This window comes from Glycine max, chromosome 20, assembly GCF_000004515.6.
Source record: "Glycine max cultivar Williams 82 chromosome 20, Glycine_max_v4.0, whole genome shotgun sequence".
Taxonomy (NCBI): domain Eukaryota; kingdom Viridiplantae; phylum Streptophyta; class Magnoliopsida; order Fabales; family Fabaceae; genus Glycine; species Glycine max.
The window spans coordinates 36,838,460-36,863,941 of NC_038256.2; the positions used below are offsets into that span (position 1 = coordinate 36,838,460).

At 34.0% G+C, this 25,482-nt stretch overlaps 3 protein-coding genes across 4 annotated transcripts; 2 read left to right on the forward strand and 1 right to left on the reverse strand.

The window, feature by feature from the left end:
- Positions 1 to 1,942: 1,942 nt before the first annotated feature.
- Positions 1,943 to 10,491, reverse strand: LOC100798693 (actin-interacting protein 1-2). Its single transcript, XM_003555901.5, has 6 exons — positions 9,934 to 10,491; positions 6,227 to 6,388; positions 5,552 to 5,738; positions 4,700 to 5,125; positions 3,405 to 3,812; positions 1,943 to 2,487 (listed from the first exon to the last, which is right to left on the reverse strand). Exons 1-6 carry the CDS (start codon positions 10,323 to 10,325, stop codon positions 2,230 to 2,232), a joined length of 1,833 nt encoding a protein of 610 aa, XP_003555949.1. The 5' UTR covers positions 10,326 to 10,491; the 3' UTR covers positions 1,943 to 2,229.
- Positions 10,492 to 11,845: 1,354 nt separating this feature from the next.
- On the forward strand, positions 11,846 to 16,211 carry LOC100799744 (multicopper oxidase LPR2). Its single transcript, XM_003555903.5, has 3 exons — positions 11,846 to 12,379; positions 14,085 to 15,545; positions 15,977 to 16,211. Exons 1-3 carry the CDS (start codon positions 12,167 to 12,169, stop codon positions 16,028 to 16,030), a joined length of 1,728 nt encoding a protein of 575 aa, XP_003555951.1. The 5' UTR covers positions 11,846 to 12,166; the 3' UTR covers positions 16,031 to 16,211.
- A 2,283-nt stretch (positions 16,212 to 18,494) lies between these two features.
- LOC100799214 (phosphatidylinositol 3,4,5-trisphosphate 3-phosphatase and protein-tyrosine-phosphatase PTEN2A) lies at positions 18,495 to 24,692 on the forward strand. Of its 2 annotated transcripts, XM_006605904.4 has the most exons (14): positions 18,495 to 18,666; positions 18,844 to 18,948; positions 19,561 to 20,102; positions 20,648 to 20,749; positions 20,836 to 20,892; positions 21,661 to 21,726; positions 22,091 to 22,267; positions 22,369 to 22,455; positions 22,595 to 22,659; positions 22,733 to 22,809; positions 23,370 to 23,416; positions 23,548 to 23,678; positions 23,765 to 23,834; positions 23,967 to 24,692. In XM_006605904.4, the coding sequence occupies exons 3-14, from the start codon at positions 19,653 to 19,655 to the stop codon at positions 24,507 to 24,509; spliced, it is 1,872 nt and encodes a 623-aa protein (XP_006605967.1). In that variant the 5' UTR covers positions 18,495 to 18,666; positions 18,844 to 18,948; positions 19,561 to 19,652; the 3' UTR covers positions 24,510 to 24,692. The 2 variants fall into 2 exon arrangements, with proteins under 2 accessions (XP_006605967.1, XP_003555950.1); XM_003555902.5 differs by lacking the exon at positions 18,844 to 18,948.
- Positions 24,693 to 25,482: the final 790 nt, after the last annotated feature.

The following is a 25,482-nucleotide window of genomic DNA, read 5'->3' on the forward strand; positions in this document are numbered from 1 at the left end:
ACTATCAAAGGATATATTCAAATAAAAACTTAAAAAGTCATCTTGACGGATAGATGAGTATTTTATATTGAATTCTTTCTTTTGGTCATTATACTGATAGTTGAAGCAGTGCCACGGGCCTGTGGCATGGAATGGATGCCATTGAGACGCCAAATAAATAAATATCCTATGACACCATATTGCTACAGTTAAATAAATCAATATGAAATTCACCTCTAGTCTCTACATAACAAAATGTTTTTTCTACGCTTAACATAACTCTTCACAGTACATGCAAAGGCTTCACTGTCCAATTGTCAATAATATATATTATGTGCAGCTCTCTAGCAAGTCACTAGATTGATGGGCTCCTAAAGAAAAGAAAATGAAGAAACAAAGGCATGGCGACAACACATAGATTTGGCTCAACTCCACGTGAGATTGATTTGAGATTATCCACTAATAATCTTATGTTGTTCTTTCTGGATTCGGGTTTTGAAGCATCGCCACAGGGCACAGCCAAGATTCTACACAGACAAACCATTAGTTAAACCACAGCTCATATTTCATAGCATGCACCAAATGATATACAAAAGACAAGGTTGACGAAGTCAACTAAAATGCCAAGAATCATTCAAAATCAACATTTGTTGTCCCTTTTCTTATACTAACATCGTGGTTTTATATTCTGCAATATACCTGCACTTTTCTCCTTAGTCTTCACTTGCATTCTCTATTTTAAGCTAAAATATTGGTCAGACTCACTAAGTGATATGGGGATGGGCTTTATTTCATATTTAATATGGCTGGTTCATAATTTAATGACTATAAGAAAATTTCAGTCGATAAATAATGAGTTAGAAACTATTTTTTTTGTCTCATTATTAATCTTCTAAAATAATATAACATTTCTTGAAAACAATTATTAATTTTATACATTATTGTAGATAAAATCGCTGATAAAAAAAATTTGTAGATAAAATCAATTTTTCAAGTCTTCATACTAGCAATTGTGGATTTGCTAAGTTCATTCCCATGCTTTCTCCTGCTCTGGATTTTGGCTTAATTTCAATTTTGTCCCTTTATTTTTAATGGAATATTTTGATATTACTTCATTCTTGTATCTTTTGATATTTAAGGTTATTACATATAGATTAAAAAATATTGTATTTAAACTAAAATATCTTTATTTAATATCTTGATGTTAAATACTTATATCATTAAATGAAAGTTTAAAACATCAATTATCTTGAAGAAAAAAATCATCCAAAGATATGAAACGGGATACTATTCATTTTACTTATACTTACATTCTTTACTTTTTTTTTGGTACATTCTTTTAAATATTACATTCTTTACTATTTTTGCTGTTTCTATGCGTGACAGTGTGAGGTCACTTAGAATATTAATTACACGTAACATGATGTAAATGTGAGGTAAAAAAACCCACCTTTAGTTTAAATTAGGAGCATCCACAAAAAAACGGGAGCGATTGGATTTATGAAAATTTTGAGTAAAAAAATTGAAATTCAAGATCGTAAGTAGAAGAAATCAACAGTCTATATTAACAAATGGAATTAGTTAACTTATTATGGGATCAAATATATATAATCCAAATTAAAGAGACCAAATTTCTAATTAAATAAAAATAGTGAATTTTATTTTATTTTATTCTTTTTGTCCCTTGTTATTGTAGAATTTAAACATCATCATCAAGAGGTTTCCCCCCATCCATTTAGTGGATTGAAAAACGTTAGCATTCAATATAGGCCACTTTTTAAAGTGAAATATCAGCTCAGATTATAATATTGTCGAAAAATATAAATAAGGTGTCAAAATATGTTCTTAATTAAATCAATTATTTCACCAAGAAAGTACAGGAAAAAGAATTGGACGGCAACAATCAATGCTTCTTAATAAAAGCGTACTTAATTGCTTTCATTAAATGCCTAGAGGGACAGGATTAAATTGCTTAGACAAGGACAAAAGTTATTGCCAATCTCTTTGGAAATAACTTACGGAGTTTCCCATCTATGCAGATCAAAATTCAGCTTGGATAAAATATCCGAATGTTAGTCCTACGAGAAATCTATCAAGAGTACACACCAAAACACTATTGCAATCTTAACTTTCCTTCCCACTATATAACCACTGCAGAAAATTGATGATCATCATATCATATAATACATGACAACTATCAATTTCTTGGCACAAAACTGCATCACATCTTGGAAGGTTCTGATGCTAAGTTTATTCAGAAATCAAATTCCAAACACGAACACAACCATCCTCTCCTGAACTGACCACTCTTTCCTGATCAATAAAAACCAACCCGTATACTCCACCTATATGAGCACCCTTTATGGTTCTGCGGCTTGATGCTGGCTTTCCAACTTCATATATAATGACACATGTATCAAGGGAACCAGTGGCTACGAGTGTGCTATCAGGTGACCAAGCTAGGCAGTTAATACGTGCGGTGTTAAACAACATGTTATTAAGCTTCACCTGAAAGAGAAAATTTTCAGTCAAATGCCAGCTCATGATCAAAGCAAGAATTTATTTAGTCAAAACAACTAGTAAGCATTTCAGTAGCTATCATCCGAGAAGCACACGAACTTCAAGAAATGAGCCGCGTCTGTGTTGGAAACTGCGTTGGTAATACAAAGTTTGTTGTGTTCGTGTCAGTGACTCAGTGATCAAGCACTATCATTAAAAACCTACGTTTTTGTATGAAAGTTTTTATTTATTTTATGGTCCAGTATTAGATCTTCAATTGTGTGTAGATATATCCGGGGTGTCCCCTACACAATACTACATCCAATACTCAAACGTTATAGTAGTAGTATTTTCTTGTAGTTATCCTAATTTACAGAAAATGTACCATACGTACATACATACGGTGAATATCACCTTTCCTCTTCTGAACATTGAAAATATGGCTATAAACGGTAGGAAAATCGAATATGACTTCAAAACTTGGAAAAAGGTTCTTCAAATTTTGTCATGGATTAGAGTAAATTATTGTAGTCTCCTCTTAAATAAATTAAGAGGGGAAATGCTAACAACATATTCTCCAACTCATTCTTTTGACTGAAATTTATTAGAATCACAAATTTTTTGCAGCCTCACTTCTTAGTTGATAACTCTCATTTGTAATTTCTAACAAATTTTAATCAAGAGTAGACTGTTTGGAGTATGTTGCTACTATTCCTCATTGGTTCTGCTCATTTTGGAAGCAAGTTATAACAAAAACATGAAGCTAACATACTTGAAATTTAGACGCACACATCATGATGGCTCAAGCAAGAATACAGAAGACAAAAAAGTCACATTTTACAAGTAGGAAAAAATTGTATAGGATAAACCAAAGTATCCAGGCATGAAAACAATTCACATAACAAATAATTTCAGTCTCACGTTACCTCTTTGGAAGCACGGTCCCATACAACAGCTTCACGATTCAAATCAGCTGATGCAAACATGGAAAAGTCTGGAGAGTATCTGATTACAGTGATGGCACCTCGGTGCTTCTCAAGGACAGCCTGCTCAGTAACTGTATCTCCTGAGACTGAATACATGTGCAACTTACCATCTTGCCCTCCCACAATTGCTTCACTACCATCAGGTGACATAGCAGCCGCGGTCACAATGAAGCCCAGGTTTATAGTGGAAACAATTTTAGAACCGTTTAGCAAGACAACTCCGGATTCAATTGCAACGATAGCAAATTCAGGGTTATTGAGTGCAAGGGTTACATCCTTAGGCTGACTTCCAACATCAACAGTTTCAGCAGGACCAAAATTATCCCCATGAAGAGGAACTCTGTATACCTTCATTCAACACATACAAATTTAAGTACTATCTACTGAAGGCAAAAAAATCATTAGTTTGGAATAAAAGTAAGTTCAATGTCCATTAAATCTTATGAAGTAAAAGAAACAATTACACGAACAGTTGACTTGTGACAAGATGGACTGCCCAATGATAATCTACTCCCTCAACGGATTAAATTATAAAATCAAAAAATAAACAAGTTTCCTTCAACCACTCTTAAGTGAAAGATTAAAAGCGTGTTTGAATTCCCATTTATTTCCGCTGAACACGAATCCTTTGTGAGAGTAGGATTCCCTTTCAACATGCATTGGAAAGTGTAATTCACACGAAAGAAACATGGTCTAAGGGACAACTGTAAGGACTTCAATTTCACAGTTAGCATTTGAATATTTGTTAAAAGAAGAGGTACTCATAATTTTTCCTTGAATTTATGGATTTTAATACTCTAGTTAAAAATAATGTCTCATATTTCTGGATATAATATGAAAGTAAAGATCATGAATTGGTAATAATGATCGAAGACTTCATCTAATTCATGCTGAATCTACAATGCAAGCACTACTGAGCTACATTGCTTCACAAATCTCCCAGAAAAGTAAACACCGTTAATACAGATTAGATTCATGCTAGACATAAGTTCAACCTCTAATACTGGAATCAACATACTCGATTTTGCATTTACTTTCAGGATTAAACAAAAGCAAAACAGACTTCATGGTTTGGCTACTAGCCTACTACCAATCAGAAATATCTACTATATTTGTCTATGAATAATTCCACAGTCACAATGACATCAAACGTGGAGCTTCAGTGTTTACTATGAAGAAATAGATGCACATAATGATAAATCATAAATGAATGATGACACTTGTCAATTAGTTACCTTGTTGTCAAATCCAGCAGCAATAACTTCATCTTGGCCAGCGACTAACAATTTGATTAACCCAAATTGTTTACCCTCAAACTTACCACTGTATCCCATGCCAGGAATCCATCTAATGATCACTCCATCATAGCTGCTGGACAAAAGCATCTTTTCACTTCTGTTGAGCAGAGTCAAAACAGTGATATTTTTCATGTGGCCAGATAATGACAATGGGCTTTTATCTAAATCCTTAGCAGAATATAAATAGATCGTGCCACCAAGAGAGATAGTAAGCAGATAATCATTCTGCCAAAGACAACCAACAAGCATATCCTCCACCCCGCCAGATTCAGTACATGCCAAAGTCTTATTTACCGTTCCACTACTACCATCCTCAACAACATTCCATACTTTGGCAGATTTGTCAGCGGAAACAGTAAGAACCTGCAATTGATTAATAAGTAATTCGAAGTAGCATGTAAATAGCAGCCCTGAACATCAAAAAAGTTAAACATGATCAAATCATTTTCTTCCTCACATGATTAGATTGGTATTTGCTCTGAAGTTATTATACTTGCGAAAAATAAATATCTTCTGTCACCATTGTAATCTATTGTATATTTATACTGATTAAGCTCTTAATAATTCTTGACTAGTTCTGCACCTCTCCCCAAAAGAATTTTTTTTTTAAACTGATAGCATTGTTTGGAATTACATTCCAGAAACCACGTTGAAGTAGATTCAACCCAGAAGCCACATAAATATGTAGCATAGGAACGAACACCCATATGTGGTTCTCAAACGCGATATACCAAACATACACTTAAGTCAACTTGAAAGAGTAAGACTCAAACACAAGCAGGAGCTCACCTGTTTGCTGTCAGGACTCCAACTAACAGCATATATGCTTCCCTTGTGACCATCCTCCGTGGACAACTCACCAAGTTTGTTCCCCGTCTTTCCATCATATATAATGCCCTTTCTATCTGAGCTAACAGTAATAAACTTGCTCCCATCTGGGGAAAATCTAACACAGTTGACAAAATTCGAATGGTCCCTGCAGATACAGAATGCCTTCTATGACAACCTGAATAAAGAAATGGAAACCTACTCAACCCAAAACATTTCTTTCATGCTAAAACTTGACCCTATTTTCAAAAGTAAAGAATTGACAATTGACAATGCTGTGATATGATACTCTTGAATATTGATCATATATTATATTAACTATAACAAAGTTATCTTTGTCCAGACCATGCAAAAACTCTTGAATCTTCATCATGTCTATTTATAAAATTTCTTGATATTCCATTTCCCCGGTAAAAGACATGCATTCATTTCTTGTGCACCTTTACCAACATAAGAGAGATAAACTCTTACAGAAAATCTCTTCATGGGAAAGGAATATACACTACCCACTTAAAAAGAAGACAAGGAAAAACAGAAAATGAAAAAGAAAGGAGAAGCTCGTCGATAATTTGATAAAGCATTTATCCACTACTAAACCACAATGACAAATATGCAACCCCGGATAATAAAACTTACCTGATGGACATATTGAACTTGAACGGTGGACCATCATAAAAATTCGCCAAAAAATCTTCTCCACATGTGGCAATGCGGAATGGCCTTGTTGGTTTAAATGCACAACTTAAAACCCGGCGCGAATGGCCATCAAAATCACCAACAGTGGAACCTGAATCCCACCTTAAAATCCAAAATATATTAAAGATGCAAAAGTGGGTCAGGCAGTCAGGTGTTGAAAGATGGAAGCACATTTGCACACATTAGTCCATTCTTCTAATCTAAATAATTCTGGGAACATGCTAATTCAAATTCAAGCATTATGATTTGATATCGTTATATAAATTATGAATTGAGCCATAACTGAAAAAAAATGGTATCTGTTGAACGTGTATCAGCAAAATTTGAGATTAATATCAGCAAAATTTGAGATTAAAGGAATACGAAAGAGATGAAAAGGTTAAAGGAATGCAAGTCCTAAATCTGGTTAGAGAATTTGAGATGCAGAAAGAGTCCAAAACGATTAAACAGTATGCTAACAAGCTTCTTAACATTACTAACAAAGTAAAATTTCTTGATTCTAATTTTTCCAACTCAAGAATAGTTAAGAAAATACTGGTGACTGTCAAGATTTGAGGCCACTATTACATCCTTGGAGAATACTAAAGATTTCTCAAAACTTACCTTTAAACGCTTTACAGGCCTAGGAGCAAAGAAGAAAAATAAGGGCTGAGGGTTCTATGGAAAGAGCATTGCAAGCTAAATTGCAAACTAACCAATGAGAAAAAATCAAGTGGAAGAAATACAAGAAGAAAAATTTCAACACCCAAGAAGCAGCAGCTAACAGTAGCAACAATAATGGAGACAACAAAAGATTTTTTCCTTGAAAGCACTATGGCAGAATGAATCATCCTCCTTTCAAATGCTGAAGAAGACCTGATGTTAAGTGTGAAAAGTGCAATAAGTTGGGACATCATGTGAGAATTTGCAAAAACAATTTTCAACAAAAGAATGTGGCTCAAGATGCAGATTAACAAGAAGAAAAGCAATTGTTTGTAGCAACATGTTTTACAAGCAACAACAAGTGAATGTTGACTAGAAGATAGTGGTTGTACCAACCACATGACTCATGATCAAGAGCTTTTCAAAGAATTGGATAAATCACAGGTATCAAAAGTTAGAATTGGCAATTGTGATCTTATCAATGTTGAAGGAAAGAGAACTGTAGCCATTGAAAGTTGTGCAGGTACAAAATTAATTTAAGATGTTTTGTATGTACTTGAAATTTATCAAAACTTATTAAGTGTGGGACAATTGATTGAGAAAGGGTTTAAAGTCATCTTTGAAAATAAGCATTGTTTGATTAAAGATGTCAATGACAAAGAAATTTTCAATATCAAAATGAGAGGCAAAAGTTTCTCATTTGATCCATTGGAGGAGGAGCAAATAGTTTATCCAGTTACTGTAAACAATACAGAAGTTTGGCACAAAAGATTAGGCCATTTTCATCATGCGGCTGTGTTGAACATGCAACGAAAGGAGTTGGTTTATGGCTTACCTCACTTAGATTTTGAATTACCAAGCTGTGAAGCTGAAGCATGTCAATATGGCAAGCAAGCAAGATTACCCTTCAAACAATCAACTTGGAGAGCAATAAAAAAGTTACAGTTAATTCACACAGATTTGGCCAGAGCTCAAAGGACCCCTTCACTTAAAGAGAATAAATATTACATCATCTTTGTAGATGATTTCACCAGAATGTGCTGGATTTACTTTTTCAAGTCTAAGTCAGAGGTTGTAGGTGTATTTTGGAGATTTAAGCAGTGGATTGAAAAACAAAGTGGTTGCATGATTCAAGCTTTGAGATCTGATAATGGAAAGGAGTATTCTTCAGCACAATTCACCGTTTTGTGAGGAAGCAGACATTGAGCATCAATTACCAACTCCTTACACCCCTCAACAAAATGGAGCTAGTGAAAGAAAGAATTGAACAATCATGAAAATGGTCAGATGTATGCTTCACGAGAAAGAGTTACCTAAGGGATATTGAGCAGAAGCTGCAAACACTGCAGTATTTTTGCTAAATAGACTTCTCACCAAAGCACTAGATGGGAAGACTCCTTTTGAGATTCAGTATCTAAGCTTATAGAATTTTCCAACCTCACACAAGGAAAATTTTGATAAACAGAACTTCATGGAGAATGAGAAATTGAGCTAGAATGATACTGAGAAAATGTCAATAAATGACCCTTTGCAAGATTAAGATGAGCTAATTGATGATGCATCCGGGAGAGACATTAGATTGCTCTAAGATATTTATGAAAGATGCAATGCAACAATTCTAGAACATGCAGGATATTGGGATACAAAGAAGGATCCAAAATGGAATATTGAATGTGTATCGGCCGTTGTCTATTAATTTGTTATTTTCTATTAATTATTTGATCAAATCTTTAGGATTAATTATTTTATTATTGTTATGTTAGTGATTGATTATTATTAAGGAAGTTATTATTGCTTCTTTTACAACACTATCCACAAATTCAAACAAACTAATATCATTTCAGTAAGGAAGTTACGTAGCTACATCCATCCAAATCATACAGGGTCATAAGAAATAAAATTTAAATACATATAATGGCACGGAAGTTTAACTCTGACTAGGTAGGTGAGTGAGAGTTTAGATGCCACGGTGTCGATGATAATGTAATCAAACAGTGTCAATCAATTACTTGAATTATTTTATGAAAAGAAATTCTACACTATTTACATGGTCTCATGTCATGACAACTACACAATAGTATTAGTTTGGATAGCCCAACTGGGTCAGTCACATACAGACTCATTCACATGAAGCAACTAGCAAGTTCTTATGTCACGAACTACGCATTGCAATCTGTAAAGTGTAAAGTGTGCTTGATATATACGTGGTCCTATAAAATATACTTTTTTTTACACTTTTAATTTTTGTTTGTCTATTTATATTCTAATTATTATTTTTAAATTTATTTCTTGACATGACACTCAATCATACACCTCAATTATTTCAATTCCTATAGAATTGTAAGGTTTTACGAAATCTCTTTTTTATCAGAAGATTTTTATTTTAGTATGTATTTATTTGAGCAATATTAGAATATTGGTCATTAATTTTTGTTAATTCCTGTAACAGTGTTTACTCTATCTAAACCAATTTAAAAATAATGATGGTAGGTATGATTTTTAATAAAATTGGTGTAAAAAAAACTCATAATTTATAACCGAACAACAGTGTAGAATCTTGTAGACAATTCTCTCAAAAGATATTTAAGCGTATTTTTTTTTTAAAAAAAGTTATACATAAATATTAGAGTTTAATTACCATATATTGACCGTTTAAATTTGCTATTTAATTATAATTAATTTGATTGATATGATTTTTTATGATAATTGTTGTAAAGCTAATTAATATATCATATTATGAAATATATGATTGAATGGGTAAAATATAATCTTTTTCTCTAAATATTGTATATTTTTTTAATAAATAGTTATGACCAATAATAGTTATGGCCAATAAAGTTAAGATGTATGCTCCACCAAAAAAAAATCTAGATATTAAAATTTGAGTCTCCAGTGACTGACAGGCTTGGAAGAATTCATGTTAATTAAATAAAAGGAATTGAAAAATTGATAGAACAATAGAAAAGTTTAATTAAAAGAGGAAGAAGGAAAAGAGAGTTAGTTACATAAAGGCGCGAACGAAGGACTTGCCCTTGCCGTCCCCACAAGCGACGATCCTCATCCCATCGAAGGACCATTGGAGGTCGTCGATCCGACCCGAGAGGACCCGAAACTCGTTCTTGAGAACGAACTCGTTGTGGGTCCCCCAGATTCGGACGGTGCCGGAGATGTCGGCGGAGGCGACCCACTCGCCGTTGGGGGAGTAGCGCGCCACCGTGACGGGGTAGGCATGCTCGCAGTACACCCACACCTGCAGCGGGTTGTCGAGGTTGCGGATTATGACCGATCGGCCCGTGCAGTAGAGAATGTTGTTCGTTTTGGCATCGCCGGAGATGAGGATGCCGCGACCGCGCTCCGTGGAGGGTGCGCACGCGTAGGTCTCCGAGAGTGTCGCCATTGCCGAATTGGGATTTGCTCTGTGCTCATTTCTTTTTATTTTGTGGATTGATTGTTATAGAGAGAGTGTGGCCGGGAATGGAGGACCGCCTTTTGAACAAGTTCGCTCTCTCAACGCCATTCACATTTTTATTACACTTGCATATATTCTTCCATACGTACCTACATTAATTTCAAACAAAATTATTTCATTATTAACGACAAATCTAATCTCTAGAATAATTCATACGACATAAATTTTAAAAGAGTTTCAATATTTTTCTTTCAATTACAAATTATTATATAATTGAATTTTTTTTAAAATAATTATTTTAAAAGTTTTTTTTATCGTATGATATGTTGTGATTATGTTAGATTTTTTTTTAATTGTATTATAACAATTTTTTTATCTTTTTCTTGCACATCATTTATTACACCTCATATTATATAAATAAATTATTGCGTGAATTATTATATGTGTATCTCATATCATTATTTGTATGAAACTGAGATTTTTGAATTAAAAAGACATATTGACTAAAATTGGTTAGTCAGGTTTTTGAAAAATAATTATATAATGATTACATCAAAATTTAAATTTATAATCTCATACATTCAACTCAAAAGCCTAACCAGGGGACTGACCCTATTAGAATGATATTTTTTTAAGCTAAGAATGTTTCTATAGTCACTTTAGCAAGTCATTCTTAAAAAAAACAAATAAATTTTTATGCATGAATTTTATTTGGACTTCCACTCATCATGCACTAATTAGGTTAATGATTGTATTTTCTATGGGCTGCACCTTGTTTTTCCTTTCACTAACCTCGGAGTGCCCCATTTATGTCAATGCACTAATTAGGCTGCCAAATCATAAAGTCAAAATACAAAAAAAAAATGTTAAAGAAATTCAAAATTGTCAAATATTAAATATGGTACATACTAGTATAATAAAAGTATGATATATTGTTAAAAATATTAAACAATATTCAATACATTAAATATTTAAAAATAACTTATTCAAATTTAATTTTCTAATAATTATTTTTGGGACACTTGATAAAAGAATTTTTATTTAATGTATTATTAAATTTGCTAAAAATATTTATCGATGTAATTAAAGTCATCATTAAATATATTTCATTGAGATAATTACATTTAAATCATTATAATAATTAAGATAAATAATTAAAAATAAAATAATATAAAAATACATATTATAAATTACTAAATCAACATTGTATATAGTATGAGTTATTAATTAAAAGATTAAAAATAATTTTTTATTATTGATTAAAATTTATTTGAAATTATAAAATCACGAGAAAAATACGTTAAATATAACGTGAGAATCGACGAGAGTCACAAAATTTTATACTTCAATAAATTAAAATCATTAAAAGAAGGTGTGAAACTGTGTGTTTTTCATTATTTCTCTGGAAGAAAAGGCATAAAGATATAAAATACAGTTAAAGTGTGAAAAGAGGTAGGGGATTAAGCTGGAAAGAATAAAAAGTGAAACAGAACATGCACTGTCAGAGTTCGAATAAGAAACAACTCATAATCTTTGTTGCGTTTACAATGACACATAGCATAAACTTTTCTGTATAATTTTTTTTCCCTCCCCTCGTTATTCTTTTCCAGTAACAACAAAGTGGCCTTCATTTTTATCTCCCCGAGTTCACTCGTGGCCCCAAAACTTACATAAGTGGCACAACACATCACAGAATCTCCACCATTAGACACACACTTTAGCCCAATATCAACTATAAATACCCTTCTACCCCTCCCTTTGTAGTTCAATATTTGTCCATTTCCCATGTCAGTGTGAACACGCACACCCGTGAGAGCAGAAAGATAGTCATGGACACAAGAACATTGCTCCTGAAACTACTCATCACTCTTGTGGCTCTTTCAGGATGCTCTTCTTCGGCTTCAGATCATTTGGTTAATGTATCCAAGTTGGAGAAGTTCGTGGATGAGCTTCCTCACATGCCCAAAATCCTTGGCTATCATCTTTCAGATGGCGTCCCAAAATCTAAGTCCTTGAAGATTGGCATGTTCAAGAAGAAATGGGTATGTACGTTTTTTCTTTCTTTCTTCCAATTAATCATTAATTGTCTTTAGCGTGCCATGCCTAGTTCTTTCTATGCTGGTTTCGATGATTGCTAGGACGAGACCAACATAGTTCTTCATTTCAAAAGTTCTTCCTTAGGCCAGTGTATTTCAAAAGCCGCTTCCAAGTTCCAGCGACAGGAACATTAGTTGCCGCCTATCAAATATCATGCCATAATTGATTATCATGTGCCTCTGTTTTTTAAAATGTCATTTTGTAGACCCAAATTTAGTCTTTTTTTTAATGGTCCAAACTGTAATCCGATTACGAATAAAATTTGTTAAAAATTTAATATTAATTTTCTGGTTTCATCTAACGATCAAGGATTTTGAGGATACTATGAAAATTTAAATTATCGATTATTATATCTCGGTTCTGTAGATCTAACATTACTTGTTTTTTAATGGCTCTTTCGGTTTTTCATAAATGGTTGTGTTCACAAGTTTCCTGGGCCAGGAAAAAAAAAATTCCTCACAATAATTTCCCATCTTTAGGACAATAATATTTGATATTTAACCAAAGGGTATCCAAAATCCCGTTTGGTCAATTGGTTTTGACCCCCTCTCAGGAAGATTCCTTGGTTGTCAAAGCTAAGTGGGCAGTTAATTACATAAAAATATTTGTGGTTTAAGTATATTTAGTAATCCTTGAATTAAATTTGTGTTGAACTTTCTAACATGTCATTGACCCTTGTTCAGTAAGATTGAGGTGCCGTCTTCTTCTAAACGTTTTTTAGTTATAAAGATGATTAAATCATTCATGTCCAAAAGTTAAAAACTTTCTATATTCTATGGTTGACGTTAATTCCTTGACTTTAATGCACCATAGCTTTGAAGATTAGTCATTAGATAATTTACGCAAAGAATTGGTTCTCCGGACCTTTAAAGTGCCAATCACTCTGGCCATGACATTGATAATTCAATATCCACTATGAGTATTATACTTTACATGCAATAATATTCAACAGATTTTGGCTTCTGTTACTCACTTGCTCTGTCTAACTTGTCATTGGTCATTGGTGTACTACTATCCAATAGCTTTAGGATTGGGGTGTCATCTCTTTTTAACCATTCATTTATTTATATTAAGAAACATAAAAAAAATTGTAAAAATATCATTCTAAGTGTGCCATTCGTGTCCAAAAGTCAAAAGCTTTCTAGATTTTTCTAATTGACGTTAATTCATTGAGTTTAATGGACCAGAGGCTCTGAAGATTAGTCATTAGATAATTATGCAAAGAACTGGTTCCCCGATCTTTGAAAGTGCCATCCACCTGGCCCTGACATTGATTACTCGGTATCCACTATGGGTAATGCTTTCTTGTTCACACCATTGCCACTCTTGAGTCTTAATTATTACACTTAAATAAGTATTCAAGTTAAATTTTTGTTAAGAATTTGCCAAACTCAAAACAAAATCATAGATGGAATAATGGTGAAAGCAACCCCAAATAACATTAGGGAAGGCAGAAAAATCTAAACCTTGAAATATATTTTATTGTAGGATAAAAATAACAAAAAAGTTAGGGAAATATGGACAAATTACATGAGTCACAATCTTGGGGACTTGGAATTGAACGTTTAGCATCCTCATTCATAACATTAATATTGCACTCACGTCATTGTTTGACGAAATTGAAAAATCTCTTTAATTTTCCTTTTGCAGAAATTCCACAGGGATCTGGCTCCAGCAACAGTGTACGCTTTTGGAACAACCAAACACACAGCAACAGTTCCTGGTCCAACGATCGAGGCCATCTATGGCGTTGACACCCACGTGAGATGGCAAAATCACCTCCCTCCAAAGCACATACTTCCCTGGGACCCTACGATCCCCACCGCGATGACCAACTCCACACGTGGCATTCCCACAGTGGTCCACCTCCACGGTGGGATCCACGCGCCAGAGAGCGACGGAAACGCCAACGCATGGTTCACATCGAAATACAACGAAAGGGGACCCACATGGACAAAGAAGACATATCACTACCCAAATAATCAACAACCAGGGAACCTATGGTACCATGACCATGCCATGGGGTTGACCCGAGTCAACCTTCTAGCTGGCCTACTCGGAGCCTACATCATTCGCCACCCTCAGATCGAGGACCCGCTAGGCTTACCCAGCGGTGACGAATTCGATCGAACGCTGATCGTGTTCGATCGCAGCTTCCGCACGGACGGTTCGATCTTCATGAGTTCCACCGGGAACAACCCTAAAATACACCCTCAGTGGCAGCCAGAGTACTTCGGCGACGCCATCATTGTCAACGGCAAGGCGTGGCCGCGCCTCACGGTGCGACGTCGTAAGTATCGATTCCGCATAATCAACGCCAGCAACGCCAGGTTCTTTAGATTCTTCTTCACCAACGGCTTGAGATTCACCCACGTGGCATCCGATTCGGCTTACATCGAGAAGCCCGTAACGACCAATGAGACGCTGGTGGGGCCATCTGAGATCACAGACATCGTTGTTGACTTTTCTCAATCCAAGAGTAACTTGGCTATTCTAGCCAACGATGCAAAATATCCTTACCCTGCCGGTGACCCCGTCAATGAGGCTAACGGCAAGGTTATCAAGTTTATCATCGTACCTGATCAAGAAGTTGACACGTCACGGGTCCCTAAACGGTTGTTAGAATACCCTGTTGTTGATTTATCCAGTGTGGCGCACACACGCTATGTTGCTATGTACGAGTACGCGAGCGACATTGATGAGCCGACACACTTGTACCTAAATGCGAAACCGTATGAAGCAGCGGCTACGGAAACCCCGAAGGTGGGGTCCACAGAGGTGTGGTATGTGATCAACTTGACGGAGGATAATCACCCGCTTCACATTCATTTGGGTTTGTTCAAGGTGTTGGATCAGACGGCGCTGGTGAAACCGGATGATGAGTTTAGAGAATGTATGAAGAAAATCAACGATGCGGTCAAGTGCCACGTGGACAAGTACGCTCGTGGCAAGAAAGAAGAGGTGCCGGCTCATGAGAGAGGGTGGAAGAATGTGTTCAAGATGATACCTGGGCATGTGACGAAGATTGCCGTGAGGTTTTCTTACATTCACACCAATGCTTCATATGTGTTTGATGCAACCACAGAGCCTGGCTACGTCTATCATTGCCATGTTAAGTATACTTACCATTTCTTTTAATACATACTGCCATAGGAATGTTTCTTTCAGTTTTATATTAGCACATGCATCATGTTAGATCGATCCACTAAAGCCAAGTTTAATTAGTTAAAATATTAAATAATAGTACATGCATCACACGCAGCCATGAAATTGTAAATGGAGGAGTGGTGGTAGTGTGGTATTAGCTTTTGAAGGGAAATACATTTTTTTTCTTAGGAAAATTAATTGTCCACTCACATGCACATACAAAGTTTAAAATGACGTTTAAACTATACACATCATGCAAATTATCTAAATTAATTCCTTACCACTAGATCCACTTGGAAAAATTAATGGTGCGCGCACACACACATATTGTAAGCCTAGTATGCTTTGGTATGGCTCATCGTAACGCGCGGCACATGCCATTTCTATATATGCAGGTATTGGACCATGAAGACAATGCTATGATGAGACCCTTGAAAATCATCAAGTGATGTTTCTCAACGAAGCCATAGAATGGAAACATGTGCAGCAACTTAGTTATACTCAACGAAGGAGGATATGTGGAGATAAATAAATAAATGTTATTATAAGCTCTGTCATTTTTCAAAACTTCAAATTCTTGATGAGATATAAATTAAAGAAACTAATCTAATGAAATTAAACATATATGGATTGGGGTGTGGGTTGATCAGTCCTATAATATATATCCGCATCTATTCTAGCTTATTAAATTTTCCCATCCCTGGCATTGAACGTGATCCATTGCGTTTACTTTTGTGCCTGCTGGTTGTTGACACTTGACAAAGCCCATGGTTGAGGGCCCGAGAGCTAAGACATTCATAAGCTACAAATGCTATATATCTTCAGATAAATTTGATGTGATTTTGGCTTGGTGACATGCAGACTGGTGTATGATTTGGGCAATGTTTGTAAAATTAATTTTGAAGAAAATTTATTTTGTAAAACTAATTTTAATTGAATTTATTTTTTTGAGTTTAGATTTATATATTTTATCAACTAATGTAATTTTCGGTTATTATTCATATCCTTAAAAAAAAGGTAAATATCCATATTTTGGTCTTGCGTTGATAATTGATTATGATTTTATAACTAATTAAGTTGAGACAACTTTAAGGAGTTTTTGAATAAAATAAAAAATATATAGTGAATTTTATTATTAATTTAATTTTAAAATAAAAACCTTCAACCATAAATTACTTAACTAATCAATTTTATAAAGTTAATTTTTAAATATTTTTATTCTAAAAAAACTTGGTGGTCAAATTTAATATAAATTTTTTTATAAAAAAATACTTATTCTGTGTATAATAACATTTCATTAAAGAGGATAAAAAATCATTTATGGGATTTTGGTATTTCAAAGGATTGGTCTTTACGGATAAAGATAAAAGGATTGGTCTTGGTATCATTGTACTCTTTACCGATAAAAAGGAAAAGATTGGTCTTTGACTATCAATTAATGAATATTTTTAGTAGACATTCTTCCAAATGTTTTTTTTTTAATTAGTGCTTTGAATTAGTATTTGTCTCTGTCGACAAAAGAGAGCCTGTAGCTACATATACACCACAAATTAGCATTTGTCTTGTTTTATATTAGATATAATGCCTAAGCATTAAACATATTTGTTTAAATATATATACAAAATGTGAAAATAATTTTTTTTCTTAATTTGTAGTTAATTGCAAAGATTTATGCGAGAAAAAAGTACTTTAATAAAATTAATCATATAATTTTGTAAACGGTAGTTATATTAAATTATATAAAAATGAAATTTTATTTTATCATCATATTGAGACGAAATAATCTCGGTAAAAATGATGATTAATTTTTATTAAAAATCATTTCCTCTTACACAATTTATTTCATGTTTTAGAATTAGAATCCTAAATCACGAAATGCCAATAGTTAGTTTTGAAATATAAAAACGAGGTAGTTCATTAAATGGTTATTTATATATTGGGATTTTACTTTTTAACGTACATTTCATATTTCTCATTTTGTTTAGCAATAAGAATTTCAGGTTTTGTTCACACAACATACAATTGATTATTCATGATAAAATAAAATAATATTACTTACTGCATCAATCTCATTCAATGCTACTGTTTGGCAGGGGATACATTTTATTTTGGATCCATGAAATTAAGCACATGCTTAGATTAATGTGATACTTTTTTCGTTAATTAAAAAATTAACCATTTTCTCTAACAAATATGAAATGTTAAAATTGTTAATCCCTTCAAATACTTTATTTTTTGTCACACCAATTCACAGAGACTTTTTTTTTATCCTGGGGAAAGAAATCACAAATCAGAGACTTTTTTTAATATGACAACTCTTGGGCAAGACTCAACCATTAATACTATGTTACTCACTACAATCTTGTTTTTATCTCACTAAGATTGAGTTAGTGACAAGGAGTTTAGAGATAGGTTGCATGAACTCCGATATTCAAACTTCATTTTTATTATTGTACACGAAAATATAAAATATTAAGAAATTGCAATAATGCATTCTCTAATAGTACACTGTTTTATACACAATCATTAATTTTTATTGAACTTGATTGAAAATAATTTTTTTTAACCAATTTTACTTCTCATTGAATAATTTTTACTTAAGTTTATAGTTTTCAATCATTTTTAACTAATAATAAAAATATGTTAATAAAAGTGTATTAAGAGTATATTAATAACTTTCACTTATCATATTTAGAAGTGTTTCAGACAAGTTATTTGAGTTTGTGAAAATAATTTATATTTTTTTTATAATTTTTATAATACATTTTATGAATAAAAATTAATCAATTTATTTAAAAGCATTCTCAATTTTTTTTAAAAAGAAAGGAGAAATAAAAAATAAGAATAACAAAATTCTTTAGCGTAGGAAATAAAAATACATAACAAAACACAGGATAACCCCTCGGTTGGCCTCAACCGTGCGATCATTAATCTATGGCATCGCACTGATCATCATTCATTCGTGTATGTCAATCGGTATCAGCATTCAGCATCGCCTTCCTAAATTCAACGACTCCGTTCCGTTCCCTTTCTTCTTCCTCGAAACCCTAATCAGCTTCTGCACTTCCTGCTGATTCCACTTTTGGTAATATAAGCTCCACTTTTCAGATCTGAAACTACTTGTTTCAACTTTTTCTTTCTTTGTATTGAATGATTTATACGTTTCATAAACATATGATTGCACGACTCCTTTTCCGAAATTCCAATCTACGCTAAATTGTTTTATTTATGTTTTATTTTATTTTTTAATTGTTTACTTTAGTTGGAAATTGAAAATCACGAGGTTCAATTGATGGAAATCAGTATCCGGAAATGCTTTTAAGCAAGATGTTTAGTCAGGGACGTCACAGAATCGTTGAGAAGTGTTGTAAGTGTTTCCACGGGTTTCCGGGGTAGTTTTTTTTTTTTATGCTGATTCCTGTTGCAAGTTAAGTGCCAGAAAACTGTTATGGAAAATGTGTGTGGATTTGATTTTCGCCATTACTGCTTCCGGTATAAGGGGATAGGCATTTGTGAAGAAATGGCATGTGATGTTGCTGTTTTTTTTTTCATTTAAATCTTACAAATCCCCTCCTTCTGAAACATTATAGAAGCTGAGATGTAGTATCTATTGTGAATTTGTGATGTAACAGTTTGTGAATTGTAAATTTGTAATGGCTGGCCTGCTTTAATCTTTTAAGGAGTTACTACATTTTCCTCTTGTTAGGCGAAATAAATTTGTGTAGTCATAGATAATATATGACTGCCAGCTACAATGAAAGACAAATTCAAAGATAGAAGAGACTACGAGAGATTCTCACATAATAAGACACATTTTAGTCACAATCACAAATGTACATACCGGTAGTATGTATATAATTATGACTGATCTTATTGTTGAGTATACAAGAATAATTAAAGGAATAGGCAAAATATAAAGAAGAAATATTATTTGAATATTTTGTCATGTGTTCTATTAACATTGTGTCTCTATGTGCAGCTTCAACCGGGAAGATACTGTAGGGCCTGGGCCACCTAATGATAAGATATCCAATTTCTACCTAAGTTTCCATTGATACTTTTTTAATCAAAATGGATTCAGTGCCTGCTGATGTGTCTAATTCACATCCTATCAATGAACCGTCGAATTCTCCTCCGGCTGAAGAGACCGACAGACAAGCTTCTGCTTCTGTAGCCTCCAGGCAAGATAATTCTCCACATGAGGCATCACCTAGGCTATCTCCCACGGGCATATCGTCCTGGGCCAAAAACTTGAAAATTTCTCAGCCATTTTCTGGCAACCAAGACGACTCATCAAGTGGAAATGTTGGGAAATCAACTTTTTCACGCATCACAAGTAATTTCGGATTGAGGTTGTCTCCAAAGTCTCCTGTAGCAGATGACAGTTCCAATGAAACAGCTGGACAATCTAATTTGTTTGGAACTATTACGAAAGGCCTGGTCGACTCTTCTAAGAATGCAGTGAAAGCTGTGCAGGTTAAGGCACGCCATGTTGTTTCACAGAATAAACGCAGATATCAGGTGCTGTTCTTGTTCAAACTAATATACTGTGTGTATTCTTGTAAAGCTGATTTTCACAAAGTCTTGCTCATTTAAAAAGTTTATTGTTTCTTCTATTGGGAACATTGCTTTAATCCCTTAATAATTGGGTGAAGCTCATCATTGGGAGGCTATTCATAGATACCTTTTGATGTAACAATTATTATCTAATGCAGAAGCAAAATTGGGCTAATCAATGTCTTTTTGTTATCTGGCTTTTCTATAATTGGGTGAAGCTCATCATTGGGAGCCTATTTGTATAAGCCCTGAATTTGCTGACGTTTTCTTACTCCCTGTTAAAACATGTCATATAGTTTAGTGTTCTGTATGATGAACATTCTAGTCTCTTTGCTTGAAAAAGCTGTTAAAATTTTGTTATGTAACTATTGTTGTTACTGGTGAGTGCATTGAGTTTGATTTTTTGTATTTTCTTTGTTTCATTTGGAATTGCTTGTTCCCTTCTCAAAGAATCAGGTTGATGCATACTCTTGTCCACTTTTATATTCCTAACCTTTCTTTTTTTTCAGGAAGGAGGTTTTGATTTAGATATGACATATATCACTGAAAACATTATTGCAATGGGATTCCCTGCTGGCGACATGAGCTCTGGGTTTTTCGGCTATGTTGAGGTGAGTTAATGAATTCTGTATGTTTGTTTTGGTTGCTGCATTGATCTTAAACATCTGCATTCTTACTATCTATATATGTAATGTAGGGATTTTACAGAAATCACATGGAAGAAGTGATTAAGTTTTTTGAAACTCACCATAAGGTAATATAAACACACTGACACATGAAGTTACAAGTTCTTATGTTTATGCCTTTTTTGTATTTTATTTATTATAATACAAAATCAATAATGTATTGTATGGAATGTTGTTTGTTTCATTTAAAATTGTCTATACTATAAAATATTGTAATTGTTTGATTGATTTCATTGTAATTATTTCCTTTTATTAGCTGTACATAGAAGGCCAGCCACTAGAAGCACCTGTAAGGTGAGTAGATTGCATGGTTTTTAGAATAGGGAGAGCAAAAAGGAGAGGGATCTCATGGTGAATAATATTTCCAAAGATTTGGTCTTTAACCAAGCCAAATGACGTCATATGATCTATGTATCAACTTCACCTAGTGGGATAAGGCATTTGTTGTTCTTGTTGCTGTTGTATTAGTTTTACATAATTAGGATTAGAATATAATTAGGTCAAATATCTTGTAGATCTTGTAATATTCTTGCCCTAATTGTGGGAAACCTCTTGTACAAAATTTCCTGTCAAATATTAATTCCTTGACACTAGTTCAAGTATCAAAATATTCTGTATTATGACTTATGAGCACATGCTTCATATATTCTGTCTGATGTTGCATATTTTGTAGTTCCATAACAAGTTTCAATTGAGTAGTATTTCACAGAACTTGACTTGTATAGTGTTTCTTTTATCAAAGTGCCTCTAGCTTTGAAACTTAATGAGCCTTTCTCCTTATCATTTTCTTGTTTAGTTTTGCATTTGACTTTTTTTTTCTTTTTCTCTATATGCAGGATAAATACAAAGTTTATAATCTTTGTTCTGAGCGGTTGTATGATGCATCATTGTTTGAGGGGAAGGTAATTTCTAAATTTTCATTCAAGTTTTGAAGGGACAAATGTGATAGACTTACTTAAGGGCTGTAAATTTTATTTATACGCCATAAACTTTTAGTCTGTAAATCTGTAATTAATAAATGTCTTAAAAATTTCTCAAAACATGGGTATATCACTTCAGTTTTAACCTTCACTTTGGGATAGTAGTATTGAGGTTATCTATATTCAATTAACAATTCACTCATACCATCTGTTCCTACTCTCATGATGCTAGACAGCCTAGATTACTCACATCATGTTGGTTTTTATGCCACATTATATTTTCATGGACTTTGTTTGAACAGCTTCTTTCATTCTTGCATCTGAAATATGCAATTTCTTCATTTAGGTGGCTAGCTTCCCATTTGATGACCACAATTGCCCACCAATTCAACTGATTATATCATTCTGTCAAAGTGCTTACTCATGGTTGAAAGAAGACATTGAGAATGTTGTGGTTGTCCACTGTAAGGCTGGAATGGCAAGGACAGGGTTGATGATTTCTAGTCTTCTAGTATTCTTAAAGGTGAAGAGTTTCTAAGCATTTTCTAACATGCTTGGTATTTGCACTTTCTGTCTTGTTGTGCTCTATTTTTTTTTAGATTTGATGACTAAAATGTACTGCAGTTCTTCCCAACTGCTGAGGAATCAATGGATTACTATAATCAGAAAAGATGTGTTGATGGAAAGGGACTTGTTCTGCCTAGTCAGATTGTAAGTTCTGCTTTGCAATGTGTTAATTAGGTGGAGAATTGGAGATTCTGGAGTTATTACTATAGTTTTACTTTCTTTTTTTGCTGGAAAAGAGGTTTTAGTTCTGGAGTTATTTCTTATGTTTTACTGTTTTCTGTAGAGGTATGTCAAATATTTTGAACGAGTCTTGACTTACTTTAATGGTGAAAACCCACCGGCCCGCAGGTATTTACTGTCCAAGATGTGACTGTAGTATTTGTCTGTCTTAATGTGCTTACTGACATCATATTTTTTACAGGTGCATGCTTAGGGGATTCCGGCTTCTCAGATGCCCTTACTGGATTAGGCCCTCTATAACCGTCTCAGATCACAGTGGTATGCTTGCCATTCTTGTACTAAAATTTCTCCTACTGCTTATAGTCTATGACCATTCTGTTAGTAGATTTATAATGTCTTGTTATTGTTATTCCTTTTCTTGATTAGGTTGCTGATATTTTCATTGTTTATTGTATTCTCTTTTTTCCTAGTCAATTAAGTTTGTCCTTATTTCTATTGTGGTGTGTTTTATATAATGTTTAGCTATATGATATGCATCCAGATCTTTTAGTATGAACTGAGAAGGCATATCCTTGTTAGGATTTTCTTCCAAAGCCATTAGCTATGTTTTAACTTGGGTGTTTCTAGGGAAGAGTCACTAGTGAGAGAAAATCAGGGAGAACGTCTACCTCTTTTTTGCTTGTTCTTTCTTGCTACAATATGAAAGAATTGTATGCTTTACTAGTTATTAGTAGTGATAGTTGGATATATATATTTTGTATATGATCTGCTTTGTTTGTGTCAAGAATTTACTGACAGCTGACCCCTTTGAAAGGGTGGAATGTAAGATTTTAATCTCTGACAGAACTGCCCTATTCTAACCCATTTCTAATGTGTAGGTGTGTTGTTCTCAACCAAAAAGCATCTGAGAACCAGGGAGCTTTTGGTGCGTTTCATTAATAATATGGCAGCATCAGCGTATCGAATATTTGATTGAATTGTTCCAAAGTTATGTCTTTTGTTTTTTTTTTCAAGTATGAAGGATTTCTCTGTGACTTGAGCTTTCACAATTTGCAGCCAGAAGATTTTTGGTTTAGTGCGCCAAAAAAGGGAGTGATGGTCTTTGCTTTGCCGGGAGAGCCTGGCCTTACCGAGTTGGCTGGGGACTTCAAAATCCATTTTCATGATCGCCAAGGAGATTTTTACTGGTATTAATTAATTTTCTTCATCATTGATCAATTCCCTTCTTTTCCGGTCTTATGTTGGACTGAAATATCTTGCTCTTTTCACTTAGTTGGTTGAACACAACTATGACAGAAAATAGGAAAGTATTGAACACCAGTGATCTGGATGGCTTTGACAAGGTAAGTTTTTGTGGTTATTGGTAATAGTAGAAAATGGTCTGGCTTCTGTTGAGTTCATTGTCTCCATGTTTGTCCTTCACAATTGGATCTTGTTATCAACTGTATATTTTTATTGATATGGATTTCTGGCAGAGAAAATTGCCTTCTCCGGGATTTATGGTTGAGGTTGTGCTGGTGGATTATAATGGCAATGATGTAACTTCTAAAACTGAAACTACTACAAAGAAATCAGATGAGAGTTCAAGTAACAATCCTGCCAGTTCCGCCCCAGTGGAAAGGAGCACCACCCCTGCACAGAATGCAGACAAAGAATCAGATAGTCATGATAAAGATGACGTGTTTTCAGATGGCGAGGCAGAGCAATCTGCTTCTTCAAGAAGCAAGCAAACAAAAGCACCTTCTGAAGCAGTTGAAACAGTTACAAATGACACCAGAATCTCCGAATCAAACAGAGTTTCAAATGAAATTGCAAATTTATCACATGCAACAGAGCAAGTTTCCTTGGGAAACAAGAGCTCTACGCCAATTCGTCATGCTAGTGAGCCAGGAAGTAATGTTGATGGAAAAACAGTGTCCAGTCTCGAGGTGCCCAGTGCAGAAAGTGAGTTTAAGGCCATGGCTGCTGATGCTTCTGTTTTTACCTTTGGAGATGATGAAGACTACGAAAGTGATTGAACTACAACAAGAAGGGTTACTTTGTTATCTTAATACTTCAAATTTGTACATAAAATTGCTTGCAAGTTCCTACACAACAATATTTTGGTCATCCATTTGTTTGTTTGTTGTAATTATAAATTTGGCTATTTCATTGGCTTAATGCACAAGTTAAAAATAAGAATATGAAAATGTATTGGTCTACCCTACCCCCAAAGTACCACAGTCTGCATACATAGTCCATTTTAATTTAAAGTTGGCATAAACGTATATCTCATATTCCACTCTCTTGGAACCATAGTTTTAAAAATCGGATCGGTCATTAACTTAATTGAAACATTGGATTACTAGTCGAATAAGTGAGTCACTAATTGTTGCACCGTATGAACCAATATAATTAATAGTAACAGAAAATTAATAAATTTAACAAACTGGATCAAAGTGAATAGAAGTCTGAAGTAAGCGGGCATTGTACCGAAACTGTGAGCTATTATCTTCGGCCTTCTTTACAGTTTATAATTGTAAGCTAGCTACTAGAGGGTGCTGAGTAATTTTATCTTTGAATCTTTTACTCAAACAACTAACTCCAATAAAAAAAAATAGAAAGAACCTTGCATGCGCAACAAGTGGAAAGTGGTGTATTCGTATGTGAAGGAACAACACAAACTGATCCTTATGATATGTTTGTCTTTAGCCCATTCACAAGTCATACATTTAATAAGCTGATTGATAGCAGCTGAAAATAACAAGCATAATGTACAAAAATAATTTTGTAATGTAATACTCGATTATTGCTACTCGTACATTGCAGGGTTCACACACTAGTACATGTAAAAGAGAGCATAGCTAACATTTCCCATGGCAACAATGTAGTATCCTCACCACACTAGGAATAAATAGTGCGAATGAGCCAAACGTGATGGCTAGGCCTGCTGCGGTAGGGGAAAGGACGCCACCTCTTGGTGCAATGCTATTCATGGATAAGGAGTACGTA